Source organism: Macrosteles quadrilineatus, unplaced genomic scaffold, assembly GCF_028750875.1.
Source record: "Macrosteles quadrilineatus isolate MER2022 unplaced genomic scaffold, UCM_ALF_1.0 Scaffold_5__1_contigs__length_97177068, whole genome shotgun sequence".
In the NCBI taxonomy this organism is placed as follows: Eukaryota; Metazoa; Arthropoda; class Insecta; order Hemiptera; family Cicadellidae; genus Macrosteles; species Macrosteles quadrilineatus.
This window is the reverse complement of record NW_026542598.1, coordinates 7,283,449-7,304,008: the sequence shown is the minus strand read 5'-3', so window position 1 is coordinate 7,304,008 and position 20,560 is coordinate 7,283,449. Positions and strand designations below refer to the sequence as shown.

General features: G+C 34.1%; 1 protein-coding gene and 1 long non-coding RNA gene across 4 annotated transcripts; one reads left to right on the top strand and one right to left on the bottom strand.

Annotated features, from left to right (window-relative positions):
- Window positions 1–217: 217 nt before the first annotated feature.
- Window positions 218–8,344, top strand: LOC128995997 (uncharacterized). Of its 3 annotated transcripts, none has more exons than XR_008491004.1 (4): window positions 218–286; window positions 5,029–5,063; window positions 6,406–6,481; window positions 7,432–8,344. It is a non-coding gene; the product is annotated as an uncharacterized LOC128995997 (long non-coding RNA). The 3 variants fall into 3 exon arrangements; XR_008491005.1 differs by lacking the exon at window positions 218–286 and adding an exon at window positions 419–437; XR_008491006.1 differs by lacking the exon at window positions 218–286 and adding an exon at window positions 923–941.
- Window positions 8,345–9,083: 739 nt separating this feature from the next.
- LOC128994554 (tigger transposable element-derived protein 2-like) lies at window positions 9,084–17,625 on the bottom strand. The gene is made up of 2 exons (XM_054419177.1): window positions 17,425–17,625; window positions 9,084–13,028 (listed from the first exon to the last, which is right to left on the bottom strand). The coding sequence occupies exon 2, from the start codon at window positions 12,311–12,313 to the stop codon at window positions 10,478–10,480; it is 1,836 nt and encodes a 611-aa protein (XP_054275152.1). The 5' UTR covers window positions 12,314–13,028; window positions 17,425–17,625; the 3' UTR covers window positions 9,084–10,477.
- Window positions 17,626–20,560: the final 2,935 nt, after the last annotated feature.

The window sequence follows — 20,560 nt, the reverse complement described above, 5'->3', positions numbered from 1 at the left end:
GTTTTATTTTTATAAATCGAATCGTACATTAAAACAGTAACTGTGTTCAAATTAAACGTTTACTAGATTTAAATCTATAAAGTTAATCCAAAACAACAAATCAAACTAAACGGAAGTCTAGAAAGATAATACTAACTTATCTGATTTATCAATATGAAATATTTTGTTGGTAACACTGGGCCGATACTACAGGTTGTGGGAGGGGAGGGTAAGGGATATTTATGCTTTGAACGTTGGCAGTAGCTGTTCATCTTCTCTATCGATCACATCATGGCCAAGGGTAAAGGTAAAGTATCGTATGTGTCGTTTGCATGATCTGGCCTTAGGCCTAGGCCGAGGCCGAGAAAAGTCTAGGGCCTTGGCCTAAAGATTTACAGGACGAAAATAAACGTCCGGGCTAAAAAATACAACAATTTGCACCTTTACATTGCCCAAGAGTAAGCGGTGCTAAAATAACTCACTCAATGTCAAGTACAGTCTGTGCGAGTGTGGAAAACTAACAAAATAATTAACGAAATTAGTAGATGAATATGTCATTTCAAAGGTGTTGATGTTAGATTTGTATATGTGTAGATTATTGTCAAAATTTCAGTTAATGGGTATTCAGATAGGCCTAAATATTAATTAATATTTGTTACTTTAAGTAAATAAATAAAATCATCATTGGAATATTTAGTGTACACAACTGTAACACATTGCAGTTTAAATGTTCAACAAAATATTCAAAAATATAAAGTTTAAATGTAGTAAGCAATTCTCTACTGGTTTACTTAAAATAATTCCTAGCGTTAAAATGTTTAACATTTAGTTTGGTTGAGACTAATTTAGAGACATTCAAATTGAATCAATAACATCGATCATAACGTGTTGCTCGATGCGTTATCAGAAGACGTTTACGTTAACATTTACCAAGCTATAAGTTGTAAAGCTTATGTACGAACGTAAGTAATTTATAAAAAAAAAACATGTACCTTTAGAATAGTACTTTCTGGGTTTATTATCTTAATCGAGTCAAACTCGAAACATGTTGACAAGAAATGTTTAAAATGATTTGATTAAAAAGAATGTCAGAACTATAAAGGACGTTTAGTTAATATACATATAAAAGATACTTAAAACCCCATTTTCCTATATGTGAGCAATTCAAAAGTTATTCTAATGATTGTAAAAAATAACTTATAACATAATGAAATATAATATAACTTATATATTATATGTATAATATTGTTTAGTCTTGGTTAGATACAACATAACAAATAAATATAGTTCAGAGAATAAAATCACACTTGACAATATGCAATTTATATTTCTAGTAGAAACACAGTGATTTTTTTATAGTTAAAAAAATATGAAGAAAACGTAAAAACTCTTCATTTTAAACCTAAATTTGAGATGAATGGAAATAGTTTATTCCCTATATGGGAAATTCGCTAAAACTAGAACGCAAATTACTCAAGGGATTCTAAAGGGATGCTAAGTCACTAAATCCGTAAAAAAGTCATAAGTAATTTATTTGGCAAGATTTACATTAATGCATTGACTAAGTCAGAATACATATAAGAAATACAATTCGTCCTATAATATAGAAAATAGCTGAATTGCTGAAATGAAGAATATCTGTATATATAATTCCGTAAGTGAATCGGTTCCGACGAAATATCTCGAGCTAGGAAAAAGGTAGCACGGATGTTGAGGACTCATTTAAAAAGCTTAAGGTTCAATGACGGTGGAAAAAAATTCCAGAAGTGTCAAAAAATACCCCTGCCCCACAGGCCGTCAAAGGTACATTCATGTTCTAATGGCAGTTTACTGCTACACTGTTTCTATTAGCTGTTTTAAATTTACCAGCTGATATAAACATAGCGTATCTGTATTTTTTGTATTTTAGTGTTCTGTTTTTTTTTTTTTTTTTTTTTTTTTTTAAGTTAGAATGGTACCTAATACATTGTTGAAGTGTATTATGATAGGGAAAGGCCGATACTAAATAAATGTGTAAAAAGTGTGTATTTAATTTCAATAAGCGTACGTAACTAAAAAGCAGCAATTGCTGATATGGTCCCCTAGTTTACATTAATTTGATGAATCAATTAATGAACAAAGCACAACATATGCCCATGACTAGTGACTAAACAGCTCACGGACACGTTATAATATGTTATAGTAATTCATAATATATAATAATAATAGGCTGTATTTTAATATATATATATATATATATATATTATTTAATATATTTGATTAAGCCGTTCACAAAGTGTGTTATTTATTTCTATTTGGTTTGATTAAATAGTCGTTGTACACGATAGAAATCATTTATTGACAGCAGCACACTCTATATGGCTAAACTAAACTACTGTATGTTCATTTTCATACCGTAACTGGTTACAACAAATCTGTGAAACGGGATCTCTACTCCTTTTCATTAATAGCATAAAACGTAAACGTGCAATTACTAGTAGGGGATTTATTTTTCAATAAGGCATCATCAAATCTTATCGAAAAATATTGGCTTCAATACACAAAAATATAGAAAATATCAGCCACACAAATAATATAAAACTATCAAATAACTATATAAATATGATAAAAATTGAGACATTGTTAAACTCAACTCTTTACTGGTCTAGCCTATGGAATGAAGTTCCGACTTTATGTAGGAAACGCACATTTCAAACAAAGACAATAGTTGGTGTTTTAAATGCGACTGAAGGTCGATTCATTATGTCCAGCTGCAAAGTGTAAATCTATAGAGTTGTTTCATCGATCCGGTTAACCTTCACATGCTTAAAATGGACAACAATGGAGAATCAGCTGATTGTTGCTAATCACATCATGATTATCACATACATTGTTTAGGTTATGTCACATCAAAGAACTGAGTTTGATCATAGTTTACGGATCAACGGATCGTACCAGATTAGTTAAACACATACCGTAGGATGTAGTAAAAAACAAAAAAAAACACGTACAAACTTAAAACAATCAATTGATCATAAAGGTGAACAATTCATGGTTTAGTTTTTAAGTTTTACCCTTGACTGTTGGATGCCGAAGTAGACATTCCATTTACAATATAAAAACTACAATAATATAACACAATTAACATACCGTCCCGGGACTTTTTGGACACACTGTATTTTTTATTTGAAGTGGTAATAGTATTTTTGGGCCTAAGTATTCGAGAGTGGGGTGAAAAATAGCTTTATTTCCTTTGGATAGTTTCAGCATATTATTGGTAAAACTTCTTGTTATGTATGTATGTGTATTTGGCATGACGTTAACTCTATGTACACTTTAAACAAAAAAAGTCTGAACTTTGAAAAGAAAAAGGTGCTGTATGGCCAAAATCTTCAACTGTTGGTAGACTGGAGACGAAATTGTTCAGGTTGTTTTAAAATTATACGTATAAACAAGTTTTGTGTTGTTCTTAAGGTTTTGAAAGTTTCTCCCCAGCATGGCAAGGCGTATTGTAATATTGAGTTGAATAGTGCACAGTATAACGTTCTTAAAAGTGACTCGTTACAATTCGTTCTACATTGTTGAGTGAGCCAGTCACAGAGTGCGCACTCTATTTGCTAAATTATTATTTGATACTGAGATTGTTGAAGTGACGTAGGTTACAATAAGTCCTCAAAGTTTAACAGTCCGTATATTTACCAGAAATCAGTGCAATGTGCAATCTGTCGGTAGCTCACTCTTTAACTACATCCATGATGGTAAAGATTTGCGGGTTATAAACAAAATAAAAAATAACTTTAACATGGGGATGGAATGTCTAGTTATATCAATAGTCGAAGGTTTTACTTCAGCACCTTCCACGTTTATAAAATCAATACCCTTCAATTGACTGAATGCCCCCAAACGACAATATGGAGTGAAGTATATGCATCATATTGATGGAAGGCGCTTTAAATGTGACTTTCATTTGACAGAAAGCAGTTTCCTGAATGTGTAGATAACAAATAAGTTTCAAACATATCCCTCTTCTCCTATCTCTCTCTGTCACGGAACTACCAGTCAATTGTTCAGCATAGCATGACATCCAGATTTATTCCTGTCATATCCATAAAATACATACATGTTGCCCAACATCAATCCTATAGCAGTAGGGTGATTTTTAAACTTAACTCTTTCGCTCAATCAAATCAATATTAGTTTTATGGTAGAAGTACCCAAATTGTCCACTAGCGGAAATTATGGGTTTTTTGTCCTTATGTTTGTTCAAACAACATTATACCAATTTACTGGGCTCTCAAATGTACCAAGACTGCATCATCAAAATACAGTAGGTAGGCTATAAATTGACTGGTTAATCAACAAAACAAATATATTGGCTGGCATTAAATTAACATCAACTGATGATATAATTTATACAAACTGATTTAATATTTGATAGGTGATAAATTTAGTTGTCTCTTTATATACAAACCCGATCATGCTGGTTCTAAATAAACGTAGGTTTACACGTTTGTACCAAATTTCATCAAAATCGGATCATTTTTGCTCGAGTTATCGCGCTAACGGACACACACACATAAATATGCATCTGAACGGATGGTGTTTTTGGCCTCTAGGGACCTCAAAATGAAAAATGAAATCGGTCCCGGGTCCAGGTCTTACCATGGGTACTACGGTAATAGCTTATTCCCTATATGGGAAATTCGCTAAAAGGAAAATTTTAGCTTACACAAAAGTCTCACAAAGACCTTGACAAGAAATAAACATCAACTGGCTCCATATTTTACGATAGGATAAGAATTCTATTTTCAGTAGAGGTATCTAGAGTCAATGTTAGCAAGCTTTCATCATTCCATTTGTTAACTAATTGTGTTTGGCAAAAATAAATATCAACAACATTAAAAGAAGACAGCCAGTAAGATAATCATTTGGACTGTTTTATCAGCAAATATAACAATTACATTCATAACACATAAGTATAGATAAATGGTCATGATTTTATGGATTTAAAATGTTATGTTTTTCTTTTCAACGTCTTATGTTTTTGGTTCTAATCAAAAATGTTTCTAGGAGGAAAAGGAGGTGGAGCCGCTGCCGGGGAGGAGGTGAGTACACTTATGTCAAAACTAAGAAAAACTTATGCACAAGGTTTAAGCTACATAATAACAACAAAAGTACACTCCACTCTTTATTCAGTGGCCTTATTACTATTTTATTTAGATTTTCACTTTTAATGGGCTCTTCTAAAAATATGATAAGGGCATGAACAAAACTTTCGACTATCGATACTTGAATACTAGACTCCTTCATCCTTGACCAACAAAAGTTGGATAGATTGCGTCAAAAAAGAGTAAACTTATAAAAACACTATGAACGGTGTTACAATTTAATCTGAACTTAACCGATGAACCCCCCCCCCCCCAAAAAAATTCCCATGGTTGTAGCCAGCAGTTTTTACATCAAAACGGCCGTAGTTGACAAGATCCACCGACAGATTGCACTGATGTAAATCACAAATTTCTGTAGAAAATGAGTGCTTTTTCATGAAGTTAAACTGATGGGACGCTACTTGTAAGCTACAGCAACTGTTATGCCCGATTTTCTATTGGTAACAAAGAAAAAGGACGAAAATTGAATTTACACTAGCACAATGTATGACTATCTCACAGAACTATCCCTATACATAATACGTGAAGGCGATTTTTTACGAAACACTGCTCCTCCATTAATAATGGACGGATTTTTACAAACAATGTGTCAAAATAAGGTATTTTTTGTGTATAACCCCCACCCCCCTCTTTCACCAATTCCTGTAATAAAAACAAGTCCTGGGCTTTGTTCCACAGGTCATCAAAATCCCAATGTATTTCTTATGAAGAAAAGATTTTGTTTACTAAAAACATATGAATAATTTGTATTAATTACAGCTGTTCATAGTAAATACATGATTCACACATACAAGAGCACTCTTTATCAGAGTGAGTTGGTTTTCAATTTCGATAACTGGAGTGGAGTGATTGATTAGGCCCACATTATCTTTGAGTTGACTCTTTTAAGTCATTGACACAGCCGGTCCATGTGATAGAATGCCTGATTCAGTTTAAAGTCAATAAAAAACCACAAAACCAACAAATCCATTAAAGTGGACAACATATTTGACCAATTAATTATAGAAGACTCTCATTCCCATGAAAGCTGATTTTTAAGTTACCAGAGCATATTTAATACAAGCCCTGTGTTATATAGTTCCTACAACAGTTATTCCCTTTCTAAATGCTGTTAGAAATTTATTCAAACCAAAATTTTTGTATAACCCCTTTATCAAAAACATGTATATTTGTTGTGAAAAAAAACAACCAATACTATTACGATAAATTATGACTGGAACTTAAAATAATTTTCAATATTTTTTACCTTTCCAGCCATACATTTAATATATATTTACAGAAAAAGGCCGCAGGTGGAGGTGGGGCTAAAGGAGGTGGAGAGAAACCAAAAGGAGGAGAAAAAGGGGGAAAGAAAGGTAAGCTTTGTAGAGAAGGCTATTTAGTAGTTTCCATTTATAGTTTAGTGGTATTTGATGTATTAGTGTCTGCGCCTATAGTTGTGGATAATATACCATTATAACAAATGAATTTACGTACAACTTGGACAATGAATGACTACAGAAGATAATGTTAATTTATGAGAATACTGAGTCAGAGGTAGGAATTCTAAATTACCTATAATTGTTGGTTTGGTAATAATTGTTGGGTAACATTTCTCAAATAATATTAATATATTATAATTATTTACTAACCAGGAACCACAATAAATTTTGTATTACAATTTATTAACTGTTAGTTATCTCAGTATGTTTTATATGTATGGTTATAATGGTTGAGAATTGCTCCGCTTAGCAGGATGCCTATTGCCAGTATATAGAATAGAAACACAATTTTAAAACAACTAAAAGAGGTAAGCCAAATTGATTGCATTTTCAAAAAATAGGAGATGAGCATAGATTGTAATCTCTTTTTTAATGGAGAACATATATTTTCCACTTCCACCTATTACTTAAGATTTATTAGCGATATTTTTCATTTTAATTCTCATTTAAATGTTGTACATTGTTTCGATTACTCCAAAATTGTAATGAATAATAATGTTGTCACCTTTTTCTAAGATATATCTATATAATTTGAACAATCCAAACATAAGATTTAAAGCTTGTGATGCATTAAAAATGATTGTGGGGGCTTTTTCCTCTGACCCTTGGAAAACATATCGGTTAGCTCCCTGAAAAATTTTCTGTTTTCACCCATACTATCAATAGTAAAGCAACCTGATGACTTACATGACTTTGATTGGCATGTAGATCAGAAATCCTTAACAAGCTTGCTGTGACACACTAATGTCACATCAAGAAGTACACCGATTGCAGCCTTTTTTTGTTTTGTTGGCAAGAATGTTAACACTTTTGTTGTTGTTAAGGTGGCAAGAAGTGATGCTGGCACAATCCGGGCCCTTCTCACAGATCTTTAGCTGTTTCTTGACAACGGCTGGCCCTACCTTGACTATCTCCGATGTTCACAATAGACACTGTTCTTTGTACCTCTCTTTGTGCTGGTGTCTGTACAAATCTTGAAGAGTCTCAAGTTAAATGTTGTAGTTTTGTTGTGGTCAGCTGATTAAGTTTAAGTGTTGTTGATGTTAATATTGTTTACACAAAGTTACCATGAAGCAAACAAAGTTACCATTGTTGGATGTAGAAGTTAAACTTAATTTATTTTTTGTGGCTGGAATTGTTTTAGCAATCACAGAAAATGTTGCTAATTTAAAGATTATAAGTTAATGTATTAATTAATTCAATTATTTTATTTTGTATATAAAAATTACACATAAATAAATGTTTTAAAATTTCTTTTACTAAATGTTTACTGCTTACTTGGTAAAATCAATAATAAATATACAAGTAATAGTAAGATTAAAAATGTAAAATCAAATTCTGTGTCAGAAAAACATAAAATTATGAAAATACAACACAAACTTTAATTGGTATTATCATTAAGATGTGGATTGATTTAGGAAGTTTTACATTTAAGTCAAACATTAATTACTATGAAGGTTAAGAATATTACAATCAATGAAATGAAAATTTAACAAGAGAATGCAAGAAAATGAAAAATGTGATGCACAAAGGAAAAACTTGACAAGTGAGATCAACCTAATTAATAGTGAGTTATCAGTGATTACTAAAATGTATAAACTAATTGTTTAAAAATTGGATTTAGTTTATTGCAGGCCTTTCTTAACGAGGTACCATAAGCCTTATTGTTCACAGAAATAAAACCATGTAAACAATTTCTTTTAACACAATAAATGCATTATCTATTTTCTAAATAAACTTGTTTTGTGTTTAACCTTCCTTTCCAAAAATGCAAAGCCATATTCAGTGATTGGATGATTCAACATTATTAGTTTTGTTTGATGACAAACTAATGTAGTACCGGTAATAAAACCGTTGGAGTGTTACCATTCTAAAGGGAGGAAATATCGAAAATTCTTAAGAAGAGGCTAACCCTCTTCAAGAGGTTAGGGGGTGGGTTCTCTCTTTGTTCAAGTTGAAACATGTGCTTCAAGGTTCTATAATGGCCTGGGGTACCATCAGTCTTATGTAGTGACTACAGCAATGCCATAGATTGAACACTTCCTTATAGCTTATAGATTTATCATTCTTATGATTTGGCTGGACTGTTAATTTTAAAAAGGTCAATATTCTGTTAGATATTATTTTAAAGGGTGTTTTTGTGTTTACTATATGTTTCATGTTTTTTTACCATCTTTGAAAATATTTTAACTGAATACAACAATGTTTTTGTAAACTATTGTTTGCCCTTAAGATAAACCAAAGTAACTTAAAGCACAATTTGTCAAATGTCAAATTTATCCTAAAGTAAGAGTGAACATTAATGCACCGAAAAGTAACCAACAAAAAATACACATCATTACAGGATTAAGATTTTACACTGGGATAATAGGCTACATGTACACTGTACAGTTCAGTACTATTAGCGCTCGTTTTACAGATATTTTATCAAAACTAAGTCTATAATAAGAGTATGAAGTAAAATGATTAAACCAAATCCACAAAAATGAAACTTTAATTCATAATAGAAAGACACATAAAACATCTGAGGTACACGTGGTTTAAAGTAAAAGGACAAACTCAAATATTTTTTTTACAATTTACATAAAAACAAATTTTATAAATTGTGTGGTACTTTACTTATTATAAAATAATGGTAAATCTTCTTAACCTAACTATTTACAACACAGTAACACCCTATTTGATATTGTGAGGGAGTAGACACGATCAGGTTTACATAATAATAGACAGTAATACCACAGCCTTCTAAGTAAAGACTTAAGATCAAAAACCAACTAATTAAGGTGTAAAAATACACCATGAAACCTTATCCACAGTTGAGTTTAGGCCGCAGCTTAACACAAGGAATTGCAGGGAAATTGTATTGAGATGGATGGTAACAACCTTGTAATTGGCAACTTTCAACAGTTATAAATACAAGTTTTAACAAAAATAATACAAAACTCAAACCGGGTTTTCTGTTTTAAAAATATAAAAAACAGTCTTGGAGTCCAATTGCCTACATTGTGTATCTTAAAAGGTATTATGAAATATATAACAAATATATATGGCACCAAAATTAAATTAACCTCTAACTTATATGATCTACACCGATAAAAAATTTCAGATAGTGAGGTGTTGCATTCTGACAATGTTGTTAGTTAAGACATAATTTGATTTTTACACACCTTTTTACCTTGATTCAACAATAAGTTCCAAAAGGGCTTATTGTAGGCCTAAAGTTAACTGTAGGCCTACTTATCAAATGCAGTATCTTGTTTTTAATTTTTAGATCAATGGGTGTGTTGGTTACGTTCTTCATAAGGATAACATGGTAAATTTAAAAAGCAACTGGGACAGAGCCCAAGGGACTTTTTCAAAAATGTAAGGTCAGTTTGTATTAATAATATAGGTAATTACTGTTTACCTGAACAAAGTCAACTACAATAGCCTATTACTGTTTTAACAGGTTACAAATAGACTGCAAAAGAAGTTTTGGAAAATGACATTGACCAAAAGATTGCTCTCAGAGTATACTAATGAATTCCCTCAGGCAAAGCTCAGTCCCCAGGTACTGGTAAAAAGTCAACTGAAAGGTTAAAATTGTTGCCTAGTGTGGCCACCTCTATCCACAAGGTTGTGAGAAAAAATGTTGTCGCGACGTTGTAGCCTAACTAGAGTTTAACAGGTACTACTTTTGAACCTTTAAATTAACCTTCAAAGTTTATATTCCTATCCTAATTTAATGATGCCAATGCTAAACCATTGAATTGACCTTGTTAAGCTGATTTGAAAGCTGCAGCCTAAATATTGGAATAACTGTTATTTGTACTTAGGTTGAAGCTTAACTTTTGTCAACTGCCATTAAAATACTTAACTGTAAAATCCATGTTAAATAAGCTTTGGTCTTTTCCCTGACATCTTATGACTAGCTTCCAGTAAACTTTTACCGGCAGCACTGTCCCTCCATTTCACCATCCAAGTGATGTCTTCTGGGGTAGCTTCTTGTTGTTGGTTAATATAATCCAAAGCCTTTGATATCGCCTTGAAGCCTTCAAAATGACTAATACGTTCAACTTGAGGAACTGTATTTCCAGCACAAGTGTCTTCACCCTCAACAGTAAGTTCAGTTTTAATTTCTATAGCTTCTGTGGAAGGTTCTTCATTGCTTATGGAGTTGTCTCCAGAAAGATCTAAATTGAGTTGAGGCTCCTTTAGAACCATTGCCACAATATCCTCACAAACAACTTCATCCTCATCTTCATTTACCAACCACTCATTCAGATCCTCCATGTTAATGTCATCTGAGCCAACAATTTTCTTCAATAAAGAGGCAAGTTCTTTTTCGTCATTTGCCACATCGATGATTTGGCTCTCACAAGCTGCCCAGTCTTTGTATTCTCTTTGGTTGGTCAAGTGATCCCACAATTGGATTAAAGATACCGTAGGAATTTCTTCCCAAGCTTCTGATGCAAATTGGATTGCTTCAATAATTTCAACATTTCTCACAGTCGTTATGCAGTCTTCACAATCGGTTCTTGTTGATATCACTGATCTTAAGAGTCGACACCAATACTTTTTTTTTAACAGTTCAAAAACACCTTGGTTCATTGGTTGGCAAGAGGAAGCAGCATGTACAGGAATGAATATAACTCTGATATCTTTATCATGTAATTCACTCAAACAACTGAATGCAGGGTAATATGTAACCAAAAGAACTGCTTTTCTTGCCAATTGTTTTGACAACAGGTCTTTCTCAACAGCAGGTACAAATTCATTATGAAACCATGTTTTAAAAATATCGTCATCCAACCAAACTTCTTTATGATGAAAAAACCCAAAAGGCAGTAGTTCATTGTCTTTTACAGTTTCAAATTCCTGGAACTTATCTGATTTCACAATAAAAGTGAGTCTCAACTTGTGGCCCCCTGTAGCATTGCAGCATGCAAACAACATCATTGTTTCTTCGTTGACATCATATTCCTCAGTCACTTTGTTGTTGGACCCAAGAATGTTTGGTGGCAGCAATCTATAATTCAACAAAGTTTGACCACAGCAATAAATTTGTTCTTCTTTCAAATTAGAACATTCAAGGTCTTTTCTCAACTCTTCAACAAAATAATCATTTTCATTTTCATTATCGTTCACTAGTAGTCCAATACCGAATCGTTTCTTCCATCTGTCTAACCAGCCTTCACTCGCAGAGAACTGTTCTCCTTCCTCTCCATCGATTTTTTCTTTGAAGTGAAGCGCTTTCTGCTGCAACAACTGTCCAGACACTGGAAATCCTTTACTTTTATTGTATTCAAACCAATGATAAAGTGCCTTTTCTACCCGAGCGTGTTTACCTTTTCTCATGGTTTTCCTCGCTTTAATAGAGCTATTCCCAGTCTGATTAGCATACCATCTTTCTATTTCTAGTCTGTGTTTCTTCCAATCACTCACAGTACTTCTTCCTACACCTAGGTCTTTAGCAATTATCCTTAAAGGCTCACCAGCGTCTAGTCTTTGCAGAGCTCTTAACTTTTCCTCCATAGAGAGAGTTACCTTTTTACGCTTGTCACCAGGGTTGCCATTACAAGGTAACTTATGAGGTACGGTAGTTGAGTTCCTTACAACATACCGGTATTGACTACTTCGCATCCTACGTACAATGGGAATGTATTCCTTAACCTCATCTGTAACCTCTGTATTTTGAAGAGTAGACAAATCAGCAACTTCTTCCATGTTAACACGAGAACAAGTAGTATATCTTGAATAAATAGCTTAAGGCACAGTATCTATGACTGTTTAATAATTATAATTTACCGATCCTCAGTCAACTCAAACGAGTCAACTTCACTAATCAAATCAACAATCTTTTGCTTGAATATTCTTTTCTGAATAGGATTCATTTGTGACATATCATTCAACAAACTGAGCAAAAATCTTGCTTCAGTTCGAGATGTAAGCTCTTGAACCACTCCACAACCACAGATTGGTCTGTAGTCGGCGAATGGGCCGATGCGACTGTTAACACTGTTGTTCAAACTACAACTTGCAGCTTTCTGCTGAGCTACTGAATTAGACATAGCACCACTAGTAACATTACAATAATTGTCAGTTGATTCTTGTGTGTTATCCACGATTAAATCGCTAGAGCTGTTATTTCTCACATTATTACTTTGGTTTGATTTTTCAGTTTCAGTTAAATCAGGTGTTACTAAGTCAATTATTTCTCCACTTGTTACATCGTTTATCACAGTAATATCCTCAGAAGTTAAGACGTCTTGTAAATCAACTGTCTCGAAGTACTCAGAGAGGGAAGTCATGGGTGAATAGCATTTGTTGAATGTCTAATAGGCTTGATGTAGTTAACTTACGGCTGTTGCACCAGAAACTTATTTTTATTCTCTGCTTACGATGGATTTCGATCTGGTTTTTATATCTTCATAACAGGCATCTGAAAATAAGGAAAATACTTAAAATTGAATTGATTAACTATTTTACATAAAGTTTATGCCATCATTATAAACAACGATTCCTTAAACAAATGGAATGCCATTAAAACCGTACACTATTAATACTGGATGGCCTGCACACAGAAACTACTTGTGCGGAATAATTTTATCCGCCCAAAGCTAAAACACCAAGTTCTGAAAAGGAAGGTATGGGGGTTCAGTGAGTGGGAGAAAATTTCGCACCGTTCCGGCCAAACCTCGCATGCGGGGTTGGTTCGGCAGATTGGCCACAACTCCACAACCTAAACCCCAACTCTCACTGCGGAGAGCTACCTTCTGTCACTGGGTGTTGGTCCACCTACAGAACCAAGTGAGGGGGGCCCTAGACTAAGGTGTAATGCGATCCGTGCCAAGAGTCTTGTGGCACTGGGGGCCTAATATTCAGTGTCTTAACGGAGCCTTCTGGGAATCAGGGATAACCCAGTCGTACGCACCCCTTACCTCTCTAATCGGGTCACTGGGCAGGTGGACTTAGATACCCGGTATTCGTGAGAACAATGTGGAAAATCTGACCCAAATGTAGGAGGAAGATCTACTGAAATCTGACAATGATGACAAGCTCGCAGAAACCGGAAAGGGACGAAAAACGACTTTCCAGGGGCGAGTTGCAAAGATGGAGGATAGCGGATGCTTTAGCCAAAGGCGAAAAGGTGCTATCCAGAAGTGAGAGGAGGCTGGTGTGGGCTGCCAAACACCCTAACTCTGCTCCCTGCAAAGCCAGTTCCTCCGGGAACTAGGATGCTGGGAAAAAGCAGGGCAAGGGTGGTACCCCCAAAGCTGACTCTAATGAAGCCTCCAGGAAGAAAGGTGGAGGCTGTGCTAACGCAGCCACAAAGGATTGGCTGGTCAAGCAAGTTCAGGAGCTGAGTCCTTTCAGGGAAATCTCGCTACGGCTTGCCCCAGCCAGAGACCTTGTGAAAGCTGTGAAGGTATATTTATGTGCCCAGCCCTACAAGGTCTGCGTATGAGATCCCTTGGCCTATTGATGGGAGATCAAAGGGAAGAACAGGTTACCATAGTCAAAAGGCTCTCACGGTTCACCAAGGACCTGGGATTTGACGGAGAATGAGGACCTGTGAACGAGGGTGCACAATAAGCTGTTCTAGCTGCGATGCAATCCCATGGTGAATTGTAAGCCTGGCCCTCTGTTAAAAAAATTTAAAAAAAAGTTCTGAAAAAGAAACTAAATACATAATAGCATCAGAGAGTTTAATATGGAATCCTTACCTATATACAATACGTGAAGGCCATTTCTACGATACACTACTCCTTCGTTAATAAAGGTCGGTTTTTTACAAACGATGTGTCAAAATTAAGTATTTTTTGTGTAGATGCCCCCTTTCACCAATTCCTGTAATAAAAGTCCTCGGTCTTTGCCCCACAGGCCATCAAAACCCCAATGTATTTCTTATGAAGAAAATATTTTGTTTACTAAACAGACAAATAATTTGGGTACTGTAATTACAGCTTTTCATAGTAAACACATGATACATTTAAGAACGTTCGTTTTCAGAATGAGTTTGTTTTCAGTTTCGATAACTGGAGTGGAGTGATTGATTACATTATATTTGAGTTGACTCTTTTATGTCATCGGAAATTTTTACTGTTAAACGTTTTGAAATAATGCCTTTAATACTTTGCAATTGCTCGAATTCGAGCAACAGGTGCATATATATATATAAATGCAATATTAAAAACTAAGTACCCTTTTTTAATTCATTTTATTTATTATTTATTTATTTGTTTATAAATAATAAGTTATAATAAGTTGTTAAATAAAATGAATTAAAAAAAAGGGTACCTAGGTAGGCCTACTTAGTTTTTAATAATGCATTTATATATCAAAATAGTAGCCCTAATCACTACAGTTTTCTTAATATATTATATATATATATATATATATATAATATATATATATAATATATATATATATATGTGTGTCCATCCGCACGATAACTTGAGTAATTTTTGTCCGATTTTGATAAAATTTGGTTTGAAGGTGTAAGGCGGGATAAACATGAGTGAGTTCGCGAACCAGCATGATCGGACTATGGGAACGGGGGTTTATGGGGGGTTTTATGGGGTAAAAATAGGTTTTTCCCATTTTTGACCCTAAAAACACAAAATTTCACAATTTCTTTTTAAACCATTTTGTAGAGCTTAAAAAAACAAATAATTTAGTATATTGAAGCATTATTATGCGCCTAATTGTTACGGAGAAAATTTAAAAAAAATTGTAATTTTAAAATTCCCATGTTATTCTTATGGAGAATAAGTCAACTGTTGTAGTTTGCTTATTTATGAACATATTTTGCTCAAATTTGGAAAATACATTAATTTCTCACTAAACTACAGTACCTATTAACATTTTACATTAAAAACACTTTTTTACCCTCCCTGTTGCAGCAAACCTAAGTACTCGTTAAACTAATTCTATTTAAATAGGGAATAAATGTGATATATTTAAGGAGACATTTTAGTGTAAATCCAATGAGGCAAATGGAAATTCGCTAAGTCTGCAGGTTTGCTGCGGCGGGGGTATTAATTAAGTGATATGATGGAATTAACTGATGTGTATATAGCCTACTTGTTTGTATATAGAATAGTTTGTTGAAATAAACGACCATTTATAATATAATCAGACATGATTTGTGATTTGAGAAGAATCTGTCTGTTAATATAAAAGTAGCTCCGTCCACAACTTCTCGTGAAGATCTAAAACTCGACATCTGCAAACAATCAAGAACTGTTGCTGCTCTATGTGCATGGAACCTATTCATTTAAAATAGTCAGGTATTCTAGGAATTGAAACCTGACCGCAAAATGGAAAACCTCCCCCCCCTAGAGCCTCCTCACTTGACCGGTAAATGGACTGACCGGTAAATGGACTGACCGCAAAATGGAAGACACCGCTTAGATAGGCCAATTCAAAACCATTCAGAAGACAATTACTGATTTGATTAACTATGGATTCAAATAATTATAATCAAATAATTATCTGTGACCTCAAAATGCGTACGGTGTGGTATTTGGTTTTAGAAGAAAATTGAAATATAGCAACTACTAGTAGGCCTACGGTACTTAAATTCTTAAATATAAAATAAATCTTTGAACATAAATCTTTTAAACTTGACAACTAATTCAAACCAGCGATACTTGTGTGTTACAAACATTTAAGTTACTATTGGATACTGGAACGTAGACATCCAATCTATAAGTTATGGACCAGCTGTCGCAAATTTTTGATCAAAAAAGAACTTAGTTATGTGACCCGGTCACAGAATGCGCCAGTGTCTTAAGTTCAATTTTCTCATTTATTTTTTGTTGCCGACCATGTTGATGGGTCATGATAGTAGCTGTGTAGCTCACAGTACGTCATTCCATTAGTTTAACTTAGTACAAAAGTTTGTGTCCAACAGAAATTTGTAATTTAGATCAGCACAATCTGTCGGTGGCTCAGATCAACTACGACGATTATGATTTTTTTAAACTAGCAACAACTTCAAGATGCGTACGGAATGTCTAGTTGTATTAATAGTCAATACAGTACGTATTGTGACAACGAACATAATGATATTTTCCATAGAATGATATTAACTAAATATTAAGACGCAGAATATGGTTGTGGAAAGCTGAAGCCTCCCTGCTAGTTTGCTCGTATTTCCCATCCAGATATAAATTTTTATGTGACCTTAGTTGGAAAATATGTGACGTTCGGTGACTTCTGTGACCCTAAAAATTTATTGTGGGAAAATTGTAGCCCAGCCATAACTAGCCTATATAAGCGCCTTCTTTTGTCATATGAAAGCATGTACATGAGAGGGTGAATTCCCCAGAGCCGTATTCCATGACCTAAAATAGATGAGAGTTAAATAGGCTAGACCAGAGTAGGTCATAAGCAACATCTTCACTGACACAAGTTTTCAGTTTAAGCACCAAACATACTTAGTTAGGCTAATCTTGACTGTCTAACAGAGAGAGCTACAGTAAGCGATAGAATCCTACCTAAAATAAGGAGTGAACAGTTCGGATGGAACCTTATGATGCATGGTTTCTGTGCGAGTTCAACTGAATCAGTAAATTTGCTAAGCCTAGGTAGGCCTACACTGTGTAGGTATCTCTACATCTAACCTAAGTTACTGTGAGTGTCCAGACAACAAAAACCTAGCCTAGCCCTATTTTATAACTATTAATTTCATGCTGGGATGGGCGTTATAAAACATTATTACTGTAGAATAATAAACCAATTAAAAATCCTGAGGCTTAAAGGGTAAAAGGTCAGCTAATCAAACAATAAAGATAACCATTACCATAGTCTATGTACAGGCAAAAACTTACCCCTTTGAAATTGAAAAATTTGCTATACACACTATTTCATTTGAATACTAATGAAGTCCAGATCAAGCAAATGTTTGATCATTATTCCATGTTACACCAATTTTGTACTACAAACAAACAATTCGTATGGATTAGACAACACTGATTAGTGATTACAGAGATAGCATAAATAAACGAAAAAATTAAGAACAAAATAAAGTTCACCTCACCCAAGCAAGGCCCCAAGCATATGATAGCTAGCACGAAGCTAGAGCAGAAGCAGACGGACTTTACAGGAGAAGAGAAGCAGAAAATAACAACAGTCCTACAATGGTCCTACCACTCCTAACAGGAAAGAGGAATAGCTACGTGCCTTTTTTCTGCCCCTAGGTACATGTACATGTTTAGGAAATTGAATCCAGATTTCAGTTGTAAGGTTGTACAGGCCGCGGCCTGGTAGAATTGGCAACGTTGCAAGTGGTGTTGTCTAGCGCCAAACATCCCATAAGATAACATGACAGATAGATGACACCAGCTCATTAGAGTTTTCATTTAAATTTAAATTTACGAACAACGTTTTATTATATTGAAATAAAACATATAGAATTGAAAACCAAAACCATATTTAAATTAAAAATCTATTTTTGTACATTTAAAGTGAGTTCAATATTTTCATAACTCAGTAACCAAGCTTTCGTAAAATATGTACACAAATACCATTAGCTATCTATATTGGGCCCTACCCTGTTTATACTGTATATAAATGACTTACCTTGTAATATTAATGACTTATCTGTAAAAAGCTTTCTTTTTGCTGATGACTTGGCCTTGTGTGTACGGGGTAACTCTTTGAATGACGTTACAGATACATTGGATACAAAATCTGCTGTTATTAATGACTGGTGTAATGCAAACAAGTTATGTCTTAATGCTGATAAGACTCAAGACCTAACTATTAGTCTTAGCAGTAATGGTAATGATGTAAACACCCTGATGTTTTTGGGTTTTCACTTGCAGTCAAACTTGAAGTGGTTTTCACATGTAGATTTTGTAGCTTCTAAGATTGTAAAAGGCATATTTATGATAAGAGCACTTAGGTCCACTGTTTCAGTTGATGTCCTTATTTGTATATATTATGGCCACATTCATAGCTATTTGTCCTATGGTACCTCACTGTGGGCCAAGAGTTTTTATGCTAACAGGATGCTCTTTACTTTACAAAAGAAGGCGGTCATTAACTTTGTACATAGTTTTATCGACAATAAATAATTTCATTTCATTTCATTTAGCTGCCTCCAAAAAACGGCTGTTACAACCACGGCCGCCTTTAATTACAGGCCTCGGCCTGGTAGAATTGGCAACGTCACAAGACTTAGTGGATAGTTGTATTGTGACAGACGTCCCATAAGATAACATGGCAGACAGGTGACATCAGTTCATTATTTCTCACTTTGTTGATTTAAATTTATATTTATGAACCTAAATTGACTAAAATATAGAAAATAAAACATACAGAATTCAAAACCGAAACAATATGAATTAAAAAACTATATCTGTACATTTTAAGCGGAGTCAATATTGTGATAGTCCAGTAACCAATATTTCGTAAAAACACAAATACCATTAGCTGCTTCCAAACAAAACAGCTGTTACAACACCACTTGCGACGTTGCCACTTCGAAAGTCGCGGCCTGGAGTTGAAGGCGGCCGGTTGTTACAACCCTACTTGCGATGTTGCCACTTTGAAGGCAATGTTGCAAGTGGTGTTGTCAAGCGCTAGACGTCCCATGAGAACCTGGCAGACAGGTGACACCAGCTCATTAATTCGCGTATGATTCATTTAAATTTAAATTTATGAACATACATTTCTAGATATCCACGCTGGTGGAATATTTACTTGAGACGATGCTCAAGTAAGTATTCAAATGTTTTTTTTATATTTTAAATAAGGAAATCGGTAAAAACCACGGCTGCATTTAACTCCAGGCCGCGGCCTGGTAGAATTTGCAACGTTGCAAGTGGTGTCCTCTAGAGCTAGACGTCCCATAAGATAACCTGGCAGACAGGCGAGACAGGTTACACCAGCTCATTAATTTGCGTATTATTAATTTAAATTTAAATTTAAGAACATAAATTTATTATAAGATCGAAAATAAAATATATTGAATTGAAAACCAAAATAATGTTTAAATTGAAAATCTATTTTTGTACATTAAATTGGAGTAAATATTTTCATAGCCCAGTAAACAAGCTTTTGTTTTCTTAAAAAATGCACAAATTACCATTAGCCGCCTAAAAAAAAACAGCTGTTAGAACCATACTATAAAATAAAATGTAATATAAAATTATATAGAATTGGAAACCAAAACAATGTTTAAATTGAAATTATTTTTTGTACATTAAAATGGAGTCAATATTTTCATAGCCCAGTTAACAAGCTTTTGTTTTCTTGAAAAATACACAAATTATCGGGTCTGACTTAGGGGAGGTACGAATGAGGCATTAGTTCAAAATTCGTCCGTGGACAGCGCTGTATAGTAGAGAGTACTTTGGCAAAGAAGGTTTACTAATCGCAAAAATAGTTCTGTTCATAAAATAAAATTATAAATGCCTCAAATTCAATTTTATTATTTTTTTATTATAAAATTAAACTATCATAACCTAACCGAACTAACCAAACTTGCTGATAATGAAATAATATAACAAAAGTTTATTAATAGAAAAAATAATTCTGTTTATTAAATAAAACTAGAAATTGCTCTACTAAAATTTTATAATGACTTAATAATAAAATTAAACTGTCATAACCGAACCAAACCAACCAAACTTGCTGATAATAAAAAAATTTTGGACAAAAAGTTTATGCCACGAGCGGGAATTGAACCCGGGATCTTCAGCATATCAGCCCGGCACGCTAACCATTAGACCACCGAGGCCGATGACTAATGATCGTTTTGTTACGGTAATGGCGTTCCCTCAGCTAATAAGAAGCCCACAGCTGTCATCGTAGCCTCTTCTATACCTCCCCTGAGTAAATACCCAAATTATCATTAGCCGCCTAAAAAAACAGCTGTTAGAACCCTACTTGCGATGTTGCCACTTCGAAGGCCCCGGCCTGTAGTTAAAGGTGGCCGTGGTTGTACGCACAATCTCGATC

Bases quoted from the DNA above. Each gene is read 5' to 3' on its own strand.
- LOC128994554 (XM_054419177.1), bottom strand. From the start codon at position 12,313: ATGGAAGAAGTTGCTGATTTGTCTACTCTTCAAAATACAGAGGTTACA.